The sequence below is a fragment of the Ictalurus punctatus genome, unplaced genomic scaffold (assembly GCF_001660625.3).
Source record: "Ictalurus punctatus breed USDA103 unplaced genomic scaffold, Coco_2.0 Super-Scaffold_100, whole genome shotgun sequence".
Classification (NCBI taxonomy): Eukaryota; Metazoa; Chordata; class Actinopteri; order Siluriformes; family Ictaluridae; genus Ictalurus; species Ictalurus punctatus.
Window position 1 is genome coordinate 2,223,263 of NW_026521086.1, and position 23,351 is coordinate 2,246,613.

At 38.6% G+C, this 23,351-nt stretch overlaps 2 protein-coding genes across 2 annotated transcripts; both read left to right on the forward strand.

Annotated features, from left to right (window-relative positions):
- Positions 1–7,583: 7,583 nt before the first annotated feature.
- Positions 7,584–9,670, forward strand: LOC128629662 (histone H2B-like). The gene has a single exon (XM_053678450.1). It carries the CDS (start codon positions 7,826–7,828, stop codon positions 8,198–8,200), a length of 375 nt encoding a protein of 124 aa, XP_053534425.1. The 5' UTR covers positions 7,584–7,825; the 3' UTR covers positions 8,201–9,670.
- Positions 9,671–9,783: 113 nt separating this feature from the next.
- Positions 9,784–10,828, forward strand: LOC128629653 (histone H3). Its single transcript, XM_053678442.1, has one exon. The coding sequence runs from the start codon at positions 10,258–10,260 to the stop codon at positions 10,666–10,668; it is 411 nt and encodes a 136-aa protein (XP_053534417.1). The 5' UTR covers positions 9,784–10,257; the 3' UTR covers positions 10,669–10,828.
- The last annotated feature ends 12,523 nt before the right edge of the window (positions 10,829–23,351 follow it).

The following is a 23,351-nucleotide window of genomic DNA, read 5'->3' on the forward strand; positions in this document are numbered from 1 at the left end:
AGCAGCTTTTTTAGAATAAAAAAAGGCATGTATAAGTCTTTATTGGTCACATGTACAGTAGAGTACAGTGAAATTGTTTTCTTCACATAATCCAACATGTCAGGAGGCTGGGGTCAGAGTGCAGGGTCATGATATGGCACCCCAGGAGCAGAGGGTTAAGGACCTTGCTCAGTGGGCAGCTTGACAGTGCTGGGGATTGAACCCCCAGCCTACTGATCAGTAAGCAAGAGCATTAACTGCTAAGCCACCACTGCCCCAGGGTATGGGGTGAGAGATGTGATCGAGAGAGAGAGAGAGATAGAGAGATCGATCAATCAGATCAATGTTTAGAGTGTTTTGCTCCGCTTAGAGAGACCGAACTAGCTACATTAAGAGAGAGAGTTAGTTTTCATAGCATTTACTACTTCTTACCCCACTGTTTTCTAACTACTACAAATATAGACTTCTGAACACCGCCAATAAAAGCTTAATAACAGAATACTGCAATTTTTGGGAAATTGCCGTTCCCGAGTTTGGCCACACGAGGGCAGTCATGTCCCATCCGGCACAACACACGACGCCGCCTAAAACAGAAGGTAGGTTGTAGGTATTGTACTACTACTACTGATTCTAGTAATGACGTCAATCAAAGTAATTAAATACGTAAAAAGGTGTTGTCTATATAGCTGACCTCATTTTCCTACACAGTGAGTTAAAGGCGCACAATAATCAGAATCCCAGTTCATAATTGTGTTTGATTGGCCAAGTAGAATAAAGTGTCCCATTCTTTTTGAGCTTATTGGACATTACACGTTGCTGTAATTATCTCATTGGCACTACTTAATTGCTCATAGTTTATTTGACGAATGCAACTGCTGTGACATATTTTGCCAATCTTAAACTCAGCTGTCATTCTGGAGGTGCAGTTTTGGTTGATGCATGACATTTAGGTTCAAACACAGTGCGTATGGGAAAAGAGAAGGCCAGTGATTAGACAGTGTGAAGGCTGACTTTGTATTCCTACTTGTGTGTGATGTTTGTTATGTTAGTTTCTCTTGCACAACTGTCGAAGTGCATATGCTTTCCTTGTGAGTGACACTTTTTAAGAATGAGATGAGTGTTTGAGACAATGTAGCTAATTTCGACCTTCGAGAGTCCATTATATCGTGCATTTGCGAGAGCTGATAAAGCAAGGCCTGATAGTTGTGTTTGCATTCCTTTCTGTGGTGCTTGTCAGTTAGTGATGTACTTGTGTGGTAGAATGTGGACTGGCTTCAAAGTGAACACAGACATTAGTGCTGATCCGCTGAATGCTGGGCCTACTAATAAAGGCTTGTGCTACTATGTGTGACCTGTAGTTGCAGTGGGCGTAGGACTGTAGTATATACGGGCCTCGAGTCCAAGGACGTGCTCAAAAGGAACGTCTTGTGTTTGAAACAGTAATGTCAATGTTGTACAAACACAGACAGCTTTTTCTAACCTCCTTATGCTGATGAGTGTTTGGCTGTATGCTTTACTATGTATGTTTTACTGTTTTGTATCTGTATGTGTGTATTTAGAGAGAGAGAGAGAGAGAGAGAGAGAGAGAGAGAGAGAGAGAGAGAGAGAGAGAATGGGGAAGAAGAAGACGTTAGCAGGTGAAAAGCAGTGCCTAGTGATTGTTTTCGAAAAAGAGAGCTATTGTGTGACCGTTGGTGTAAGGCCCGCCTCCTCGCCTGTTCTCAACTAGGTCCTGTCGAGTGTGGATAAATAGGTGGGCGCTGCGCGAGAACTTTTATTGAGTGGTTTGACTTCGAGAGCAGCATCATGTCTGGCAGAGGAAAGGGTGGTAATTAATACTCTCTTTTTGCAAGTGGTACCCTCGTTCGTAATTTGAAACTAAAGACTTTAACGACAACAACAACATCAACAACAAAAACACCTTTAACGAGGTGATAATTATCGCCACCCGGGGTTCGGTATGTCACCCCGTGTGGCCTCCTCGCCGTCGGCGGGGAGGCACTGGGTCAGACTACGTTACAGTGGAGAAGGAGAAGCGCCAGACAGGGCTGAAGTCGGAGTAAACCTTTTAAGTAGTCAATGGATATCGACTGCAGATGTATACTCTTTTATTGCAATGCCTAACAGAAAAGAGTATGAAATATGTTTTACCAAAGAACAGGCACTTCAAACATTTTCTCAAATTTTTAATAATAATACAGGAAGTGAATTCTGGAAAAACTGGGAGATGACTACATCAGCTCCCCAAGACGTAAAGAGCATTGTAGTCAAGTTTTGGACTGGGAGAATCGCTGACTCGGATGTAGAACAATATCTCTTAAGGTTTGGTGAGATACTGAACCCTGTTGACAAGCCGCTGGACCAGTTAGGGATATGGTATGGAGTCAGGAGATATAAAATAAAACTCAAGAAAAACCCCGACGGAAGTATATTCCAGATACCAAATTCCATTTCCATGGGACCATACAATGGAACGATTACATACCCCGGCCAAACAAAGCGATGTTTTATATGTAACGATTCCGACCATCAGGCAAAGGACTGTGAGAAAACAAAGTGCTGGAAATGCGGAAGCTTTGGCCACAAAGGAAAGAGTTGTAGAAATACACAAGTATGTAATTTATGTAATGAAACTGGGCATATATATTTTCAATGCCCAAATTCTTACAGCTATAAACTAAGACTGCCGAAAAATCAAAAAGACATTGACCAGAATGCAACACAAAACGCACATAACACAGAAACCAAAACAAACGATAAAGAGGATAACAACTGGGAAGAAAATAAACTACACACAAGTGAGGACGACTCGACATCTGGGAGTGACTCAAGCAGCACCGATACCAGCGACAGCGAAGACAGCGAGGACTCTGAGAGCAGCGCCGAATCTCTGATCCCGGAAGGGAGACGGAAGACACCGGAAGTACCTGCTGGAAGCAGCGGAGCATCTCCGCCCAGTCTTTCGTCTGTGGAGAGACGGCAAGCATCGGAGTTTCCTGCGCTATCAGCTGTAGAAGTCGGCGAGACTCGGATCGGCTCAACCCCTGAAGGAGGTCCACAAGCCCCAGAGGAGCCTACGTGCTCAGAGGGAGAGACCGGAGCGACCCAGATCATTTCTACACCTGCAGGAAGCCTACAGGGCCGAGAGGAATCATCGCATCCAGCTGGTGAAAGTGGAACAACTCAGACAATCGCCGACAACACAGGTGACACTGCGGACACTCCCACGCTGGCGAAAGGTAAAAACACTTTAGACTATCCATATAAACGCCAAAGGCGAAAGAGGAATTCTCCTGGAAATGTTGACAATGCAAAAAAGGTTAAGGAATGATGTATATCGCCTACTTTTCTTCCCTTTTTTTTGACATAATGTCTTTGATTTTAACTTCAATTCCTATATCATTTAAAAAGAAATGTGATATATGTCTGCAGGAATTAAGGTTAAATGATGTGGATAATGTTGAGAAAATGTGGACTAATGGACATGCAATAATATCTATCGGAGAAGATTCTTATCTTAATTTCTATGGTTTTTTCAAATTTAACTGTTGCCACATGTAATGTTAGAGGGATTCAGGCAAAAATTAATCAAGTGAAAAAGTTAAATATATTGAGTGGAGAACATGTTGATATTTTATGTATACAAGAGACCAGATTAAGCAGTTTTGCAGACGTACAGGACGCTCAAAGTTTATGGATCAAAGGTCCTTCAATCTTTTCAATAGGTGAAAGTAAAGCTGATGGTATTGCGACCTTATTTTCTAACAATAAATTTAAAATAATTAAGAGCCGTGAAATAATTCCTGGTCGATTAATGTTTATAGATGTGTTTTATTGCACAAAAAAAATTAGAGTAATAAATGTATACACAGCACAGGATACTGTTGGTAAAATCCGGCTTTTTAAAAAGCTTAAAATGCTCCTGTGTGTCGGTTTCTATACCATTGTATGCGGTGATTTTAATACAATCACAGATTATAATGATAAAATTTCTTCCAAAATATGTAAAATTAGGAGAGAAGGTGGTGTCCTTAAATCCATAATGAATGAACAGCATTTCACCGACATATTTAGGACATTATATCCAGAGAAAGTGGACTTTACAAGGTTTGATAAAACATGTAAAACTAGAATTGACAGGATATATATTAATAATAATTTTGAGGCAAAATTTTATACAACAAAACTCTTGGTTGAGTCGGACCACTTGACAGTTATATGTGGCATTAGATTTAAAAATGAAGAAAGAAGAAACTATTGGAAATTAAACACACAAATTTTGAAAAGTCCTTTATTGATTGTAGAATTAAAAGAAGAAATTAATAGGATTAAAACTTTAGATATCCTCACTACCAATTATTGTGATTTGTGGGAAGTTTTTAAGATTCAGATTAAAAAATTTCTTAAATACAAATGTCTATGTTTTAATAAAGAAAAAAATGAGAAGTACAATACAATTATGACACAATATATAAACCTAAAACTGAAAAATACAAGAGATGAAAGTGAGGAAAACAACTTAAAGGATTTGAAAAAAGAGATAGAAACTTTAAATAGTGAGTTTTTACTGAACATTCAAGTCCGAGCAGGAATAATTTCCGATGAACTTCTAAATCAAACAAAAGCAATTTCACTATTTAATAAAAGGAAAGAAGCCCAATATATCGAAGCCATTAAAACAGATAATGGAACTATAGTGAAAAATCCTAAAGACGTCAGAGATGCTGTTCGGATCCTTTGTTCAAACATGTACAACTCAATTGAAATAGATAATAAACTCCTAAAAACCTTTTTGAATGTAAAAAATAGTGTTGACCCGCCTTCCAAGAGCTTAGGTGAGGAAATAAAAGAGGCTGAGGTTGTTAATGCCATTAAACAATTAAATCTAAAAAAGTCTCCAGGGAAAGATGGTCTCCCGTCTGATTTTTATCATGCATGCGCCATAGATTTGGCTAAAATATTAACGCAAGCCTTCAATGATGGGATCGCTAGAGGTTACATGCATGACTCGTTCTATGAAGGCGTTTTATCCTTGTTGTATAAAAAGGGTGAAATGTGTGATATCAACAACTGGAGACATCTCACCCTAATGAATGTCGATTATAAGATTTTTGCAAAGACCATTATGAACAGGATGAGTGACTATTTGGATGTAATAATAGCTAAACAACAAACATGTGCAATAAAGGGAAGATTTATGTGGGACAACTTGAACACATTAAGAGAACTAGTTTTTGATAAAAATGGTGACAGTTTTTACATTGTGGCTTTGGACCAAAGGAAAGCATTTGACTATATCTCAAGAGACTATTTGTGGGAGATTTTAAATCTGTATCAATTCCCTGAAAATTTCATAAACATGATTAAATGCCTTTATGTTAAATCGACGGTTGAAGTAAATGTTAACGGTTCTTTGACTGAACCATTTGAAGTTATGCGGGGTGTAAAGCAAGGGTGCCCTCTGAGTGCAGCCCTATATATTTTATCTATAAACCCACTTGTACAAAAAATCCAAGATGATCATAGACTTAAAGGTCTTCAAATAGGAAAGAACAGAGTCGTGATCTCTGCTTATGCTGATGACATAACTGTATTTGTGAAATCTAAACAAGAACTAGACATCATCTTTGAATATTTTAGCGAGTATGAGCAAGTCTCTGGAGCCTCCTTAAATAAAGCTAAAACGGAATGTGTCTGGATTGGAAATGAAAAAAACAAATTTCCCATAGATGTCCCAGAAGTTCAGCAATTAAAGGTTTTAGGTATATATATAGATAATAATGGCTGTGTCGACCATAACTGGTCAAAAAAAGAAGAAATAATACAAGATGAAATTGATAAATGGAAATCATGTAATCTAAGTTATAAAACTAGAATAAATATTATAAAAACTTTTCTATTATCAAAAATACTGTTTTTATCATGCATCTTACCTCCGACAGAAGTTTGGGTAAAAAGACTTCATAAAATATGCTGTAATTTCATATGGGATACGACTCGTGAGGTTACAAAACGTGAGCTCCTTTTTAAGAGAAGGGAACTGGGAGGCCTTGGGGCTGTCGATATATCCCTAAAAACTAAAATAGCAGTGTGCAAAATCATCGCGAGTGCTATTGCCAGGCAAACCGAATGGATAGGGAACATCTCTAACTGGAAATCTAAAAAAGGTCCATCGAGGAAAGGAATTCCGTATTATAAACTGATGTTTTCCGACTTCACTAACAAATTTAAAGATCTAAACATCGATTGGGCGAAAGACTCGAGCAAAGAAGTATATCTTTTAATTGTTGATCGAGTTTATTGTAACCCTGTGGCTTTCAGAAATTTGGAGGAAGACCAAAACAAAGAATGTCTCCAAAATTTACAGAATAAAATCCTATCTGAACACCTGAGAGATACAACTTGGTTAGTCGCTGTAAGAAGGCTCCCAGTAAGAGCGGTTGTAAAATGGAGCTGTTTTGTAAAAACCAGTAAATGCCCGATGCCTAATTGTAATGAAGAGGAAACACTCGAACATTTCCTGTTAGAGTGTTATCGCGCTAAAGAAACATGGGATAAAATAAAAATCATTGGTCTCAATATAGAAATAAATATGAACTCAATTTTCTATGGCATTTTTAAAGAAAATTGTAGCAAGACTCAGCATGACTTCATTTGGTTCATAATATGTTTGACTAAATCTAAACTCTGGAAAACAAGGTCCAGAATGACTATAAATCAAACGTTTATATCTAGTGATGTTGTATTCAAGGACATTCAAAAAGAGCTAAGAAGACTTAAAAGCAGCACATCTTGGTTTAAAGACTCTTCAGTGTGGGACTCTATTTGCGTGTAATTGTACTTTGACTATGTAAGTTTTTTCTCTCCCTTTCTTTCTGAATATGACTTGTGTAAGATTGTGAATTTTGTATAATTTCAATAAAACTCATTAAAAAAAAAAAAAAAAGAAAGGGTGGTAAAGGACTCGGCAAAGGAGGTGCTAAGCGTCACCGCAAGGTGCTTCGCGATAACATCCAGGGGATCACCAAGCCGGCTATTCGCCGTCTGGCTCGGCGTGGTGGTGTAAAGCGTATTTCTGGTCTGATCTATGAAGAGACTCGCGGTGTGCTGAAAGTGTTTCTGGAGAACGTGATCCGCGACGCCGTCACCTACACCGAGCATGCCAAGAGAAAGACCGTGACCGCCATGGATGTGGTGTACGCCCTGAAACGCCAGGGACGCACCCTGTACGGCTTCGGCGGTTAAACGCTCTAACACCGAACGACGCGAACACAGCGGCTCTTTTAAGAGCCACCCACATGTCTAGAAAAAGAGCTGTTCCGTGGGGGGGGAAAGGCTTTTTCTTTCATGAAGCATAAGGCATCAAACGCTGTAGAAGTAGCGTAAGTGGTAGATCTATTTGTATTTTTTGTAATAAACAACATATATGCAGTGTTCAATATTATAAACTATAAATCAATATAATATCAATATTATAAAACAATTTAAAAGATGATTTTAGTAGAAACCTACTTCTATATTTCTCTCTCTCTCTCATACACACGCACACATGCATATATAATATAAAACGATTTTTTCGCAAGCCAATTGTTTTTTCAAAGTGCACGTTGTACTGAAAGTACAAGGGCGGGAAGGGAAACAAAGCGTAGCAGAGGACGAGGAGGAGGTATGGAAGGAGGGAGGAAGCAGAGTGCAGTAGGAGGCGCCATGCAGGAGGAGGTATTGAATTTTGGCCAATCAAAAAAAGGTGTCTTGTCTGTTCGTCATTAACATGTGGGTCTGTAAATAGAGCGGGCGCGAGGCGGGCGCCAGTCATTTTCTGTTCGTTTACTCGAGAAGCAGCATCATGCCCGATCCAGCCAAGACCGCGCCCAAGAAGGGATCAAAGAAAGCCGTGACCAAGACGGCCGGCAAAGGAGGCAAGAAGCGCAGAAAGTCCAGGAAGGAGAGCTACGCCATCTACGTGTACAAGGTCTTGAAGCAGGTGCACCCTGACACCGGTATCTCATCCAAGGCCATGGGCATCATGAACTCCTTCGTGAATGATATTTTTGAGCGCATCGCCGGTGAGTCTTCTCGTCTGGCTCATTACAACAAGCGCTCTACTATCACCTCCAGAGAGATCCAGACCGCCGTGCGCCTGTTGCTTCCCGGCGAGCTGGCCAAGCACGCCGTGTCCGAGGGTACAAAAGCCGTCACCAAGTACACCAGCTCCAAGTAAAGCGCGTTACAGCCGTCTTCATCAACCCAACGGCTCTTTTAAGAGCCACCCACTTTTCATACAAAGAGTAATTTTCTCTCTTTCGTTTTGTCTCTCGCTGTGTGTGTGTGTGTGTGTGTGTGTGTGAGAGAGAGAGAGCGAGCGGGAGGGGGACTTCTGAAGCGCTGCACTCCCGCGGATGTTCAGTCTTTTTGGTAATTCTAGCAGTCTGCTAAATGCAGAGATGAGTAAATCTAAACAGGGTTGTAGCACGGTTTCGGGGGTTGTATAATCTGAGCAATGCAAAATGGGACGTTAGCAGCACAAAGTTATTCGTATTAAGATTGTAGCAACAGGAAGTAGTTGAAAATGGTTTTCTACTAGCACATAATCATTCTAAATCAGGGGTGCTCAAACTTTTTCCTGTGAAGGGCCAAAAATCAAACTTGATTGAGGATTGTGGGACAAAAGTAAATGTTGCATTATACCAAACTGTATTATATTAAAATTAAAGTTGCCATGGTTCTCATTTATCATTTCATAATATTTACAAATAAATAAATTAATAGAAAACGTTAGTCTGTATCTGCTTCACTAATGCAGTTTTATTTTCAGAGTTCTATAGTTCAATGAAACTGATAGTTTAATTAAAACATAGAACCAATCCCATTTATAATACATGTTCAATACCTCATACAACTATTCAAGCTATAAGCAATACAGCCACGTGTCTGCAATATCAGTGACCTTTAATGAGACACATGAAGCTGGTCCTTATTTTTCAAAAGTATTCCAAATTGGGATGCAGTGGACTTACTGTCAAAGTCAGGATATTATGGTGGTGAGAGTCAGTTACTTTGCATCTCAGTTTACACTTGTTTAAGTTCATCAGACTGAAAGTCTGTTCACAGTGGTAGGTACTGCCAAACAGAGACAGCATCACTTGTGCCTGTTTGCCCATCTGTACCTGTTTGCTGGGACACATTTGTAGAAGTCTGTCAAGGGAAGGGACCTGAACTTGTGTTTGAGTTCTGAATCACACTGAAGCTCAATTGGTTCCATCTGTAGATCATCACTAACTGTGTCCACACTGATGGTGAAGGGTTGAACAAACCACTCAAAGTCAGAAGCATTGTGTCTGAAGTCCTCAAAGCGACTGTCAAACTCCTGGAAAAGGTTGCTGAAAACAGCATCATACTCAGGTACCTCCTCTTTCACCATGCCTGCCTCTCTAAAACAGGGAAAATGGGCTAAATTTCTTGGATGTCGAGATGAGAGAGAGAGAGAGAGAGGAACAGTGTGAGACGGGGAGTGAAAGAAGAGAGAGGGAGGCAAATAGAATAAATAACTGACAAAACAAGGAAATTAAATCATGATAATTTAAGAGAACTTTGACACAAAATTTATCAGCTTGATTAACAAAAAAACCCAAAGCTGACACCACTGGATATAAATGCTAACTAAATATAAGTATTAATAATAATAACTGCACATAAAACTATGGTGAATATTATAATTGTGAATGTTACCTGCTGAGAGATGTCTTCTGAGCAGCAGTAGTTTTTGTTTGAAGGCTCTGACTTGATAAAAAAGGTGAGTGATAATCTGGTCTTTTCCCTGGAGCTGAACATTTAAAACATTGAGCAGCTCCGTGACGTCCACCAGGAAAGCCAGGTCAGAAAACCATTTCTTATCCATGGGACGATAATTTTGTAGTCATGATTTGATACCATATTTAAGTAATGACTATAAGAACAATAGCAGTTAGCGTGCTGGTTAAATGAAGTCTGAGGAGTGAAAATGGTTTGTGACGGCGTTGTGTGTGTTCCTAATGAACAAAGCATTTGTGTTACAGAGAGCGCCAATAGAATAGAATAGTGGCGGGCGACTTGTGTTTCGAACGGTGGCAGAGAAGACGGTCCAATAGTCAACAGGTGACGTAAAACGTTCTATCGAATAGCAGACGAGCGCGTTCGAGACGCCCAATCAGCGCAGGGCGGCGTTATGGCTTAAAAAGGCCGCGTTCGCGCGCGCAGTTTATTCTGTTTTTCTATCCGCGAAGTGCAGAGTTTGACGCTATGGCAAGAACCAAGCAGACCGCCCGTAAGTCCACCGGTGGCAAGGCGCCAAGGAAGCAGCTCGCCACTAAGGCTGCCCGCAAGAGTGCGCCGGCTACCGGCGGCGTGAAGAAGCCTCACCGTTACAGGCCCGGCACCGTGGCTCTGAGGGAGATTCGTCGTTATCAGAAGTCTACTGAGCTCCTCATCCGCAAGCTGCCCTTCCAGCGGCTGGTGAGAGAAATCGCTCAGGACTTCAAGACCGACTTGCGTTTCCAGAGCTCGGCCGTCATGGCCCTGCAGGAAGCGAGCGAGGCATATCTGGTCGGTCTGTTCGAGGACACCAACCTGTGCGCTATCCACGCCAAGAGAGTGACCATCATGCCCAAGGATATTCAGCTGGCCCGCCGTATTCGCGGAGAACGCGCTTAAACCACAACTCCGTCTAATAAACACAAAGGCTCTTTTCAGAGCCACTTCATCGTCTCAGAAAACGGAAAATTTTCTTTCTTCGGCAGTCTCAATATTAGAACGTGGTACAGAGATAAAATGACACTTTTATTTATATATATACGTATGTTTGTGTGTGTATGTATATATATATATATATATATATATATATATATATATATATATATATATATATATATGTATATGTGTATATGTATATATATATGTGTATATGTATATATATGTATATGTATATATATATATATATATATATGTATGTATATATGTATGTATGTATATATACACACACATATATATATATATATATATATATATACATATATATATATATATATATATATATATATATATATATGTTTAAATGATGTACAAGGTTTTATATTAAATATAATGCTATGAATATTAATGTTTGTTTATATAGATGAGCCGTTAATTGTGGTTATGTCCGAACAACACAATGCACAGTAACCGAATGGATAGGGAACATCTCTAACTGGAAATCTAAAAAAGGTCCATCGAGGAAAGGAATTCCGTATTATAAACTGATGTTTTCCGACTTCACTAACAAATTTAAAGATCTAAACATCGATTGGGTGAAAGACTCGAGCAAAGAAATATATCTTTTAATTGTTGATCGAGTTTATTGTAACCCTGTGGCTTTCAGAAATTTGGAGGAAGACCAAAACAAAGAATGTCTCCAAAACTTACAGAATAAAATCCTATCTGAACACCTGAGAGATACAACTTGGTTAGTCGCTGTAAGAAGGCTCCCAGTAAGAGCGGTTGTAAAATGGAGCTGTTTTGTAAAAACCAGTAAATGCCCGATGCCTAATTGTAATGAAGAGGAAACACTCGAACATTTCCTGTTAGAGTGTTATCGCGCTAAAGAAACATGGGCTAAATTAAAAATCATTGGTCTCAATATAGAAATAAATATGAACTCAATTTTCTATGGCATTTTTAAAGAAAATTGTAGCAAGACTCAGCATGACTTCATTTGGTTCATAATATGTTTGACTAAATCTAAACTCTGGAAAACAAGAGCCAAAATGACTATAAATCAAACGTTTATATCCAGTGATGTTGTATTCAAGGACATTCAAAAAGAGCTAAGAAGACTAAAAAGCAGCACATCTTGGTTTAAAGACTCTTGTGTGGGACAACATTTGCGTGTAATTGTACTTTAACTATGTAAGTTTTTTTTTCTCCCTTTCTTTCTGAATATGACTTGTGTAAGATTGTGAATTTTGCATAATTTCAATAAAACTCATTAAAAAAAAAAAAAAAAAAAAAAAGTAAAATAGCCCAAACCTACCTTCAGTTTCAGGCGGCGTTGTGTGTTGCGCTAGCTGGAGCTTGACTGCCCTCGTGTGGCCAAACTCGGGAACGGCGATTTTCTAGAAGCGGATTTCTGGGCAAGAACTGTTACATGATATTATTATTAATCTCTCTCTTCCCTTTTGACCCGTCCATGATAATTATTGTTGTTATTTAACAATTGTAGACATGAGCTCATGTTAAAATGAATAAATAGGGAATAAAATGGTAATAACCATATATATTCTCGAGCGAAATAGACGAGGCCACCTAGGGAACACATGAAGTTATGTAGGAGCAGTGATGAGAATGAAATGACTAATAATATTAAGAAAGACATTAATAATGTTAATATTAGCAATTAATTTGTGTAATTTATTATTATAACTATACTGCTATGTACATGATATAATGTTAATATGTTTTAAATGTGTTTGTGTGCTGTCCTTATACCGTGTCTAGGTCAGTCTCCCCGGCGCGCGCACAGACATATATAGTCAAATCGGAGCAGCGAGCCATAAGATCCGTTATGACGTCACGTTCAGAGTTCTATAAGTTTCCTGATGGTATGCTTGACGGTTGTTCCGTTTATGACGCCGCAAATGTTGAGGTTTTTAAACGTTGTGGTATCTGAGCTGGCCTCTGTATTCATTTGAACGGAGTAGTGTTTAATCATTGGTCTATCTAACCTTTTCATGTGGTTAGTTTCTTTGTTTGTTCATCTGTCGTGTTGAAGAATGGACACTGAAATAATATATCCAGATATCTGTACATATTTTATGCACATGTTCCAAGATGTCCATCAAAGGAATGATTACTTAATTCATCCACCAGATGGCATCACTTCTACATTTTCCCTATACGTACACAGGTATGTGTTTTGTTTCTGATTTGGTGTTGTGTTGATTGAATAATTTCCTTGACTGTTTCTCCTTTCTGAATTCTTTTTCATCTTAAAGGATTTTCTGCCCCTATTCATTCTTCCCCTTTGCACAGGCTGTTCCATCTTTCTTCCTTTTTAAAGTGAACTTACTTTAACAATATGTCTGTAGTATTGCACAACAGATTTGAAGTCTTGGCTGACTCTGGACCGATAAGGGAACCTGCAAATGTAAGTGAAAACCAAATTCAAGGTCTCTCAAATCAAAAACTGCTGTAGATTTAACACTGACAAAATATTTCAAATTTTTACAGGCTCTACATCATTCAGAAATTCTGGCGGCCACAACACCGGCTAATCCTTATCCACCAAGTGTGTTGAGACAGGTCACAAAATTCACATCTTTCATTAAACCTTCTCCAAACCAGTCAACACTGGAAAAGGTCAAACAAAACACAGAACAGTGGATGTACAATAATATAGAGATCTTAAAAGAACACTACGATGAAGTAATAGCAACCATTTTGTCTGAAATAAGGGAATTGGACATTCAGGTTTTCAACAGCGCAGTAACCTGGAGCAAAACAAGATATAGAAAGAAATTCACAGCGAGTTCAGCACAGACCCTGAAATCAATGTTAACAGAAATGCCAAAAAAGTCACTCACCCCATTGGCTGAATCCTTCAATGACCCTGAATCGTTTCCACCTCTTAAACCGAGTACGCAACCTGTTATGGGTTCCTATGTGGGGACCGTAAGGGATAATAGGGGGTTCGGTAGAGAGGGGAAAGCCAGACTTTCATTTACCCCAACACAGGCTGGCCCTAAAGGAAAAAGGGGAGAAAGGAACTTAAAACAACATGCAGAACAAACAGTAGAAGTGCCTATGGTCACAGATTTAACTAAGGAACTACACATAATAATGGAAGAGAAACCAGTCAGTTTACCATCAACCTCTACTCTACTGAGGGAGGACCTGGAGAGCAGGAAACAAACCAAGCAGCTTGAACCATACAGCAATGTAGTGTGTTAGGAAAGTGGTTTCCACAGTATGAAGACCTGCTGGAGGAACATGCAATCAGAAATGTTCCATCACATCTGTGGAATTGTGATGTATTTGGCCCACAAGATCAGTTTTACTCTACTCGTGTGGTTGGGGAGGTGGGTAAACCCTGTGTAGAGGTTACTGCTGGGGAGAAAGGAGAGACCACGACAGTCCTTCAGCATTCAATGCAGCGGGAACATTTAGGGTGTGCTGCTGTCAGTGCAACTCATTGTACCACGAGAGCTGTGGAGAAGATGCGCTTTCTATTAAATGAAATATATTTACGGTGTTGCTGCTATGGCACACTGAACACAATAGTGTCAATTTACTGTTAAAATTAAAATGGTTTCAGTCGAAATTACCTGTTATCTTTTTATATTGGCCCATGTTAACTGAACAGCCGGCCCAATTTGCCTGAACATTGTGTTGTTGCTCAAGAGGGTTCCTGCCAATACTCTAACCCTCATAATTTTAAAACAATTATACTTTTTCATATTTTTAAAAGAAATTTATATTGAAGAGGCCCATGCTAATTTATAAAAATATCATTATAGATAATGATTTGATGAGATGATGAGACATGATAGCTTATTTGATGGCATTATAAATTATTTACCAAAAAGTGGCCCATGTTAGCTGACTTCACCCTAGCCATATGGAAAAGTACCTCATATATACAGTTAACTATGGTGGTGGATCTATAATGTTTTGGGGCTGTTTTTCTGCCAGAGGACCTGGACATATTGTTAGGATACATGGCATCATGGACTATCAAATATCAACAGATATTAAATAAAAACCTGACTGCCTCTGCCAGAAAGATTAAAATGTGCCGTGGTTGGATCTTCCAGCAGGACAGTGATCCAAAACATACATCAAAATCAACACACAATTGGTTTACTGACCACAAAATCAAGGTCCTGCCATGACCATCCGATGTGTTGATTCTTTCAAGTCATTTAACAGTAATGAGCAGTATTAAAAATATTAACATGGATATCTGAGTCTGATAATAAAATTAACTTCTACTTACAGTCAAATATTGTAGTGTTTAGGACACTTAACACCCTTCTGTCCAAAAGAAACCAAAAGGGGGTACAAACTTTTACACTTCACTGTATTTGGTTGAAATTGCACTAATAGAACAACTGAATTATACTGTACTGTATTATAAAAAAAAACATAGTATCTAATTTATTGTCACTATATACACTTTATATACACTTTACCTGGCTGCTATCACTATAACTGCTATGATCATATTTGGTATAAGCTAATTTGCTGAATACTCAGTCATAGTGTGTTATGTTTACATTTACACCATTTTTCCATTATTGCACTACCTGTTATATGTTAAAGATCTAACAGACCTGTGCGGACACATTTTTACTAATTATCTGTTAAAAAAAAAAAAAACATTCTTAGATTTCAGTGTTTGTTTGTGCTCACATAGTCCTATTGAACACAGCATACCACCATCTAACATACCATCTAACATGATATATATGGTTATATCTAGAGATATAGAGATAGCTCTTTAACATTTTACACTGGGTCAAAAAAAAGTCAAAAAGTCATTATGGACTAGATGGTCTGCCTTACTTTACTTCTGTTCAGAAAACACGCTTCGGTGAGTAAATACTAAAGTTCTGTCCCAAATGAAGTACTGTACACTTACACTATGCACTGTGTACTCTACTGTCTGTATACTCTACTGTGTGGATTTTAGAAAGGTAATATCATCTCAAATGTATCACTAGCGATTTTTTTACTAACCGGTAGTATAAGTCACGATGACGCATGACGTCATACGCACGCTAGCATTAGCAAACACTCAGAGACACCGACACTGACTTTCTCTAGTTTACTCTCTGTCAGCGTTACCTATTATTCCCAACATGACGTCAGTCTCCATCAGATGGAGGAGAAATCATCACGTCACTGAGGAAGAAAATCAGAAATGCAGGGAGCATTTTATATTAAATACCGCGAAGCACAAAGTTATGTTCATATCCACTGTGTGTAAGAGGCAGGGGAAACTGGTGCACGCTGCTTAAAAGGTTTAGTTTAATTTAAGTTTATTGTCATTATATGCTGTATCTGCGCACTTGCAGTGTAAATTCTGTTGTTTATTATAACGGAAGTGATGTGTTAGTAACGAGGCCGCGTTGCGGTCATGCGCGGTGTAGACGCGCTGATACAGAGTGTAGCGTGAGTAAGATCTGTAATGTCTAATTCAAACACAAAATTTTATATAATTTATTTTTATAGTATTTATGCATTATTTTCATGGCTGCACAAAAAGCACTGAATTTAACTACAGTCCTAATTAATAATATATATTCTGCTGCGTGTGTGTGTGTGTGTGTGTGTGTGTGTGTGTGTGTGTGTGTGTGTGTGTGTGTGTGTGTTTGAATTGGGTTCTTTTCTGTTTTGGACAAACACTTGTGTAAAGTTTTAGTCTGAAGTAACACTCAGTTTGTGGATTTTATTTCAAATAAGAAGAAATGGTACTGAAAGTTTGCCCCGCCCCATCCTATTAATCGAAAAAATAATCGGCCAACTAATCGATTATGAAAATAATGGTTAGTTGCAGCCCTAATAATTATTAATGAATGAATCATCCCCACTCCTTCCTCCAAGTGGATTTACCATATATTGTGTATGAGTATGGTTCATGCAGACCAGTTTACCTCACAGCTCCATGTTCCCTGATTCGATCCTGAGCTCAGGATACTATTTATGTGGAACTGCAGTTTCTCCCTGCGTCTGTGCAGGATTCCTCCAGGTTTTCTCCCACCACACAGACCTACTGGTTGGTGAATCTCCTATGCTATCTTGCCCCAGGGAGTGAATGAGTCTGTGATTCTGTGTGTGTGTGTGTCCGTGGTCTCCTGTGATGGACTGATGTAAGATATATTCTTGCCTCTTGCCCATTAATCCTGGATAAACTCTGGATCCTCCTCGACCGTCAGCAGAATGAAGTGGTTACTGATGATAAATAAATGAGCAAAGTTGACAAACTGCATCTGCTTTTTACTTGTATCTACTCTATGGGTCAATATCGTACACTCATATAATTGTCAGATTATTAGAAATCCATGGCTTCAATATGTGAAGGGGAAAATATTGTTAATATAAAATGATATCTAATTCCTTTAATGCAAATAGGTAGAGTACAAAGCCACCTACTAAGCCACTGCAGTGGAACTGCATGATAGAAGTAACAACTTCATTCATGTCATGTTCTGTGAAGACATTACTACACACCTTTGTAAGATATATTCAATTTCTTGTCTATTTCTGACATGGAACAGCCTTCATTTCTCAAAACAACAATAGACTGATGAGTTTCTGAAGAAAGCTGTTTCTTTCTGGCCATTTTGTGACTGTAATCAAACCCACAAATGCTGATGCTCCAGGTTCTCAAGTAGCCCAAAGAAGGCCAGTTGTAAGGCTTTCTTAAACAGCACAACGGTTTTCAGCTGTGCTAAGATCATTGCACAAGGGTTTTCTAATGATGAATGAACTTTTTACCATGATAATGTCAGATTAGCTAACACAATGTGCCACAGGAACACAGGAGTTGCTGGTTGGTGAAAATGGGCCTTTCCATGCCTACATAGATATTCCCTTAAAAATCCAGCTATAATAATGACTGTATTTCTGATCAATGTTATTTTAAAAATTGTGATTTTCATTCAAAAGCAAGGCAATTTCTGAGTGACTCCAAACTTTTGAAGCAGAACATTAGTTTGGTTTGGAAATTACCAGAGGGTTTGATCATTCTAGACAGCATGGCTCAGGTTAATTGTCAGTCATAAAATACAATAAGTGGAGAGGAAAAGTAAAAGGATATAATGGCTGCATGCTTAAATGATGCACTGATGGATTTTCTGTGCATTACAGTGTGTGTTTTTATGAAACATTGTAAGAAGCAGTGGAATAAGGTGGACTGAGAAATATAGAACATTACTTAATAGGCCTAATACTGAATATGCAGAGTTTTATTTATTTTATGAATTCATGCTGGTTTTGTTTTCTCATTTATTTTACTTTTTTTATTCTATGGTATGCTGGTATGGCAAGAAATAAATTATAAATGCTACTTACCTTTTAATGATGTTTTCTAATTGTGTGTCTGTGTGTGTGTGTGTGTGTGTGTGTGTGTGTGTGTATGTGTGTGTGTGTGTTTTAACATAATCTGTTTACAGTGAATTCTATAAAAGATTGGGTATGAATGTGGATTTAAAAATAAACAGCTTTAATCTCTATGGTTACGTGAACACAGTACACTAAGTAAAAATCTCTGCATATGGGTGGACCAAAAATGAGGAGATGGGGCAGGCTCAAAAATCAGTTCTTTATTTTCCTTCTTTATTTATGTCTCTTTTCAGGAATTTTATTTCACTATGCAAATATCTAGACACGTGGGTCTCCTGTGTCTGTCCTCTCTCTCCCCCTTTTATCCTGCTCATTGAAACATAGAACACCTGTTACAAAATCCTGCACAGGTGTAGATCCTTACCACTCACCTTTCCCTGGCTCCGCCCTCCATTCACAAACTGGTGTTCAACCAAACCCCGCCTCCACAAATAAGTAGTAGGCAACTTCTATATTTCCCAGTCTACCTCATTTCCCTGCTTATTATGATGTTTCATAAAAACACCATTTAATACACATAAAATCCATCAGTCCATCATTTAACCACCAACCCATCATTTACCCATAGGTGTGAGGTGTTTCATGCATCTCTTCCTGTAAATCCCTTCACTTTTCCTTTCTTCACTTACTGTATTTCCAGTCTTTCCCAATTAACCTGAACCATGTTGTCTAGAATTACCAACCCATGTCTGAAAATGATTCAACTATAAACATATGTACATGACAGATTATTAATTACATACACTTTGTTAGTGTTTAGTGGTATTGCCTGTTCATTGATTGAACTTGGGGTAGCCTTCCACAAGCTTCTCATGATTTGCTGTAATTTGTGCTCATTCCTCCGGACAGAACTGTTTTGAGGGCCTCATTGCTCAGACATGCTTTTTCACTTCAGTCCACAAATTTTCTTTGGGAGTCAGGTCAGGGTGTTTCTGATGGCCACTCGAGTAGATTTACTTTGTTGTCTTTAAGCCATTTTGTTACAACTTTGGAGGTATGCTTAGGAACATTGCCTTGCTTTACATTTTATTTTTCCCCAATAACCTGTGTTCAATTCCCCTTACTCGCCCTACTAGGCCAAAACCAGTGTGCACTTGCAGCATGAGGAGACGAGTGTGTAGTAGGGTGTTGTTTTTTTAAACTACTATATTTTCTATAGTTGCTAGTTTTCTATAGATCTAAAATGACCTTTAATACAGAGGAGGTGGACTATGGGGAGGTACAATACCAGTACCCTGATACTAACATAACATAGAGGTTCTCTTTTTTTTTGGTGTACAGACAATGCTAATGTTTCCTCTTCGTTACTTGACAAAGTTATTATTTTCGCTGTCGAACACAGTATATTGGAGTTGGAATGAAAGAATGAATATGGATATTATTTTATTTCCACTCCAATATACTGTGGTGAAAATATATATTTTTAAAAACAATAACTTTGCCAATTTCCAAATATTTATGAACCTGACTGTATCTGCTGGGTCTGCAAAAATAATGTCATTAATAAAATAAAAATAAAATAAAAAAACAGCTTGGATGGTCATTGTGCATGTTTTTTCTAGTCCAGCCAACTTTTCTGATTTTTATGGAATTAATGAATGAATTTTTATTATTAATATTTTCATGTTTTTTTCATACATCTTGCAATGTGCTTTTGGACACATTATTAATGGAACCTGGAGCCACTGGGTGTTTCGGGTCTTTAATCCTAAGACTCCCTGGACCTGTCCTGTGTCCAAATTGCTGATCACCCTCCAGAGCCTTCTTGAAGCTCTCTCAGCAGCCTCTGTGGTGTTCCTGATAGTTCTTTTCATTTGTTGTCCTGTGATGTTAAGATGCTTTAAGGTGTGGTAGAGAGACAGGCTGGAAAAGCCTCTCCCGCACACAACGGGGTCCTCATAATAATAATAATAATAATAATAATAATAACAATAACAATAACAACAACTATCATATGCATGGAGTTTGCATGCTCTCCCCATGCTTCGGGGGTTTCCTTCCGGTGATGTGGTTTTCTCCCCAATTCAAAGACGTGTTGTAGGATGATTGGCATTTCCAAATGATCCGTAGTGTGTGAATGTGTGTGAGTGTGTGTGCAATTGTGCCCTGCAACAGGTTGGCACCCTATCCAGGGCTGTCCCCTGTCTTGTGCCCCAAGTCCTTTGGGATAGGCTCCACGCTCCCCCACGACCCTGTGTAGGATACGCGGTACGGAAAATGGATGGCTGGATGGATGGATGTCCCAAATCAATGTCACTGCTACAGCAAAATCATAGAACTTTGGGGTAATTAAACTTATGGCAGAAAATTCTACTGAGCTTCGTGCCACTGCAACATTATTATTTTTTTAAACTTATGGCTCAATACTAAACCTACCAAAAATTTCTCACTCCCATTTTCTGTCTGCCAGATCATTTAATAAATAAGCTAAAAATCTACAACAGAAACAGAAAGCAAAGTTAAAACCAATAATTTATTTTCAAAGGTTATGTAAACATCTCAAAATATACTGTACCTCTGTTAAACATTTCACAATAATCAGTAGGAATAAGTGGAACTAAATCTTATACAAACTGTACATGAACATGGTCAGAAAGATTCCAACAGGAATTTGAAATGTGAACCTTCGATTAAAACTGGAGTACGTGAGTGAGGGGTGCGCTGCTGTTAAGGTATAAAGTTAGCATGTTTCCATAAACTCCATGCCTGACTAGCACCCCAGCCTCGGTGCACTTTGTCGATGCAGCCACCTCTTTCTCACACTGAGTGACGAACTGTTTGTAGAGGTAAAGGCCTTTCCAACTTTCAATGACATGGTGCTGCTGCACTCTGCTGCCTTTAACTACACCAGTCATGGTATCCTGGGGAATGATAATCACACTTCCCGGAAGCTCCATGATGGATACGTGCCTGCCTGTACTCGTGGGAAAGAATGTTGTGTTGAGTAAGGTGTTTACTGTGCAGAACACATTACAGAACATGTTTTAAAACACATTTTGGATGTCAGCTTTAGACCTCATTACTCTGAAATTCCACGAAATGCAAAGTAGCAAGATTCAATATCAGTCCCTACAGGATTTCTAGTTTTTTTCTGATTTTTGCAGCCATAAATGCGTGATCTCAAAATGTGCGATGCAACTTGTGGAGTTTATTGTACTTTTTTGTGGAAACCTACTTGAATTGGTGAAATTTGTAAGTGCATGACATAGTTTTGCACGGTCTTTCGCAGTGATGTTTGTTGGGAATCAGAATCAGATTTATTGTCAAGTACGGTGGGTTTACATGTACAAGGATTTTGTCTTGGTGTACTGCCACTTAACAATAACAGTACATACAAGAAGTAATATAATATTAATAAGAGAGAGTTAGGAAGTTATGTTTTGGAAGTTTTAGGAAAATAAAAATAAATTCAATTCAATTCAATTCAATTTTATTTGTATAGCGCTTTTTACAATAGACATTGTCTCAAAGCAGCTTTACAGAAATATCAACACGGTATACAGATATTAAAGGTGTGAATTTATCCCAACTGAGCAAGCCACTGAGTGGCGACGGTGGCAAGGAAAAACTCCCTAAAATGTTTAAGAGGAAGAAACCTTGAGAGGAACCTGACTCAGAAGGGAACCCATCCTCATCTGGGTAACAACAGATATTGTGAAAAAGTTCATTATGGATTTATATGAAGTCTGTATGGCCTTAGGAGCAGCCGTAGTCCCAGCAGTCTGGAATTAAAGAAGATTTGAGCTCCATCCAGAGGCAGAAAGGATCTGGATCTCTAGTATCTCCATAAATTCGTGTGGGGCTCGGCGAAAGGAGAGAGGGAGAAAGTAGAACAGAATCTAGTCAGGGTAGGCTTGAGTAAACAAATACGTTTTAAGCTTAGACTTAAACACTGAGACTGTGTCTGAGTCCTGAACACTAATAGGAAGACTGTTCCATAACTGTGGGGCCCTATAAGAGAAAGCTCTTCTCCCTGCTGTAGCCTTCACTATTCGAGGTACCGTCAGATAGCCTGCATCTTTTGATCTAAGTAGGCGTGGCGGATCATATAAAACCAAAAGGTCGCTTAGATATTGTGGCGCGAGACCATTTAGTGCTTTATAGGTTAATAAGAGTATTTTATAATTAATGCGAGATTTTACTGGGAGCCAATGCAGTATTGATAATATCGGTGTGATATGGTTGTATCTTCTAGTTCTAGTTAGGACTCTAGCAGCTGCATTCTGGACTAATTGGAGCTTATTTATATTCCTACTGGAACATCCAGACAGTATGGCATTACAATAATCTAATCTAGAGGTGACGAATGCATGAACTAGTATTTCTGCATCATGTAGTGACAATATGTTTCTTATTTTAGAAATATTTCTGAGATGAAAGAAGGCTATCCTAGTAATATTATCTACATGAGCATCAAATGATAGGCTGGAGTCAATAATCACTCCAAGGTCTTTAACTGCTGTACATGATGAAACAGAAAGACCATCCAGAGTAACCATGTGATCAGAAAGAATACTTCTAGCTACACGTGGGCCTAATAAAAGTATTTCTGTTTTATCAGAATTAAGCAGAAGGAAGTTAATTAACATCCAATGTCTAATGTCCTTTACACAATCCTCAACTTTACTAAGCTTATGTCTGTCCTCTGGCTTCGCTGAAACATACAACTGTGTATCATCAGCATAACAGTGGAAGCTAATTCCATGTTTACGAATAATTTGACCTAGGGGTAGCATATATAAAGTAAAGAGCAGTGGGCCTAAAACAGAACCCTGTGGAACTCCAAAAGTAACCTCAGTACGCATGGAGAATTCACCATTTACATCTACGAACTGATAACGATCGGTGAGATAAGACCTGAGCCAGGAGAGGACTGTTCCCTTAATACCAACAACATTTTCTAATCTATCAAGGAGAATAGTGTGATCTATAGTATCAAAAGCTGCAGGTCGAGTAACACAAGCAGCGAGACACAACTCTGATTGTAAGTCAGTAGAAGGTCATTTATTACTTTAACTAACGCTGTCTCTGTGCTATGATGAGGTCTAAATCCTGACTGATATATTTCATGAATGTTATTCCTATCTAAGTACGAGCATAACTGCTTTGCTACAACCTTTTCTAAAATCTTAGAGATGAAGGGGAGATTTGATATTGGTCTATAGTTGGACAATTGAGACGGGTCAAGATCAGGTTTTTTAATCAAGGGTTTAATAACTGCTAATTTAAGTGATTTA

Coding starts and splice junctions, on each gene's coding strand:
- LOC128629653 (XM_053678442.1), top strand. CDS start 10,258: ATGGCAAGAACCAAGCAGACCGCCCGTAAGTCCACCGGTGGCAAGGCG.
- LOC128629662 (XM_053678450.1), top strand. CDS start 7,826: ATGCCCGATCCAGCCAAGACCGCGCCCAAGAAGGGATCAAAGAAAGCC.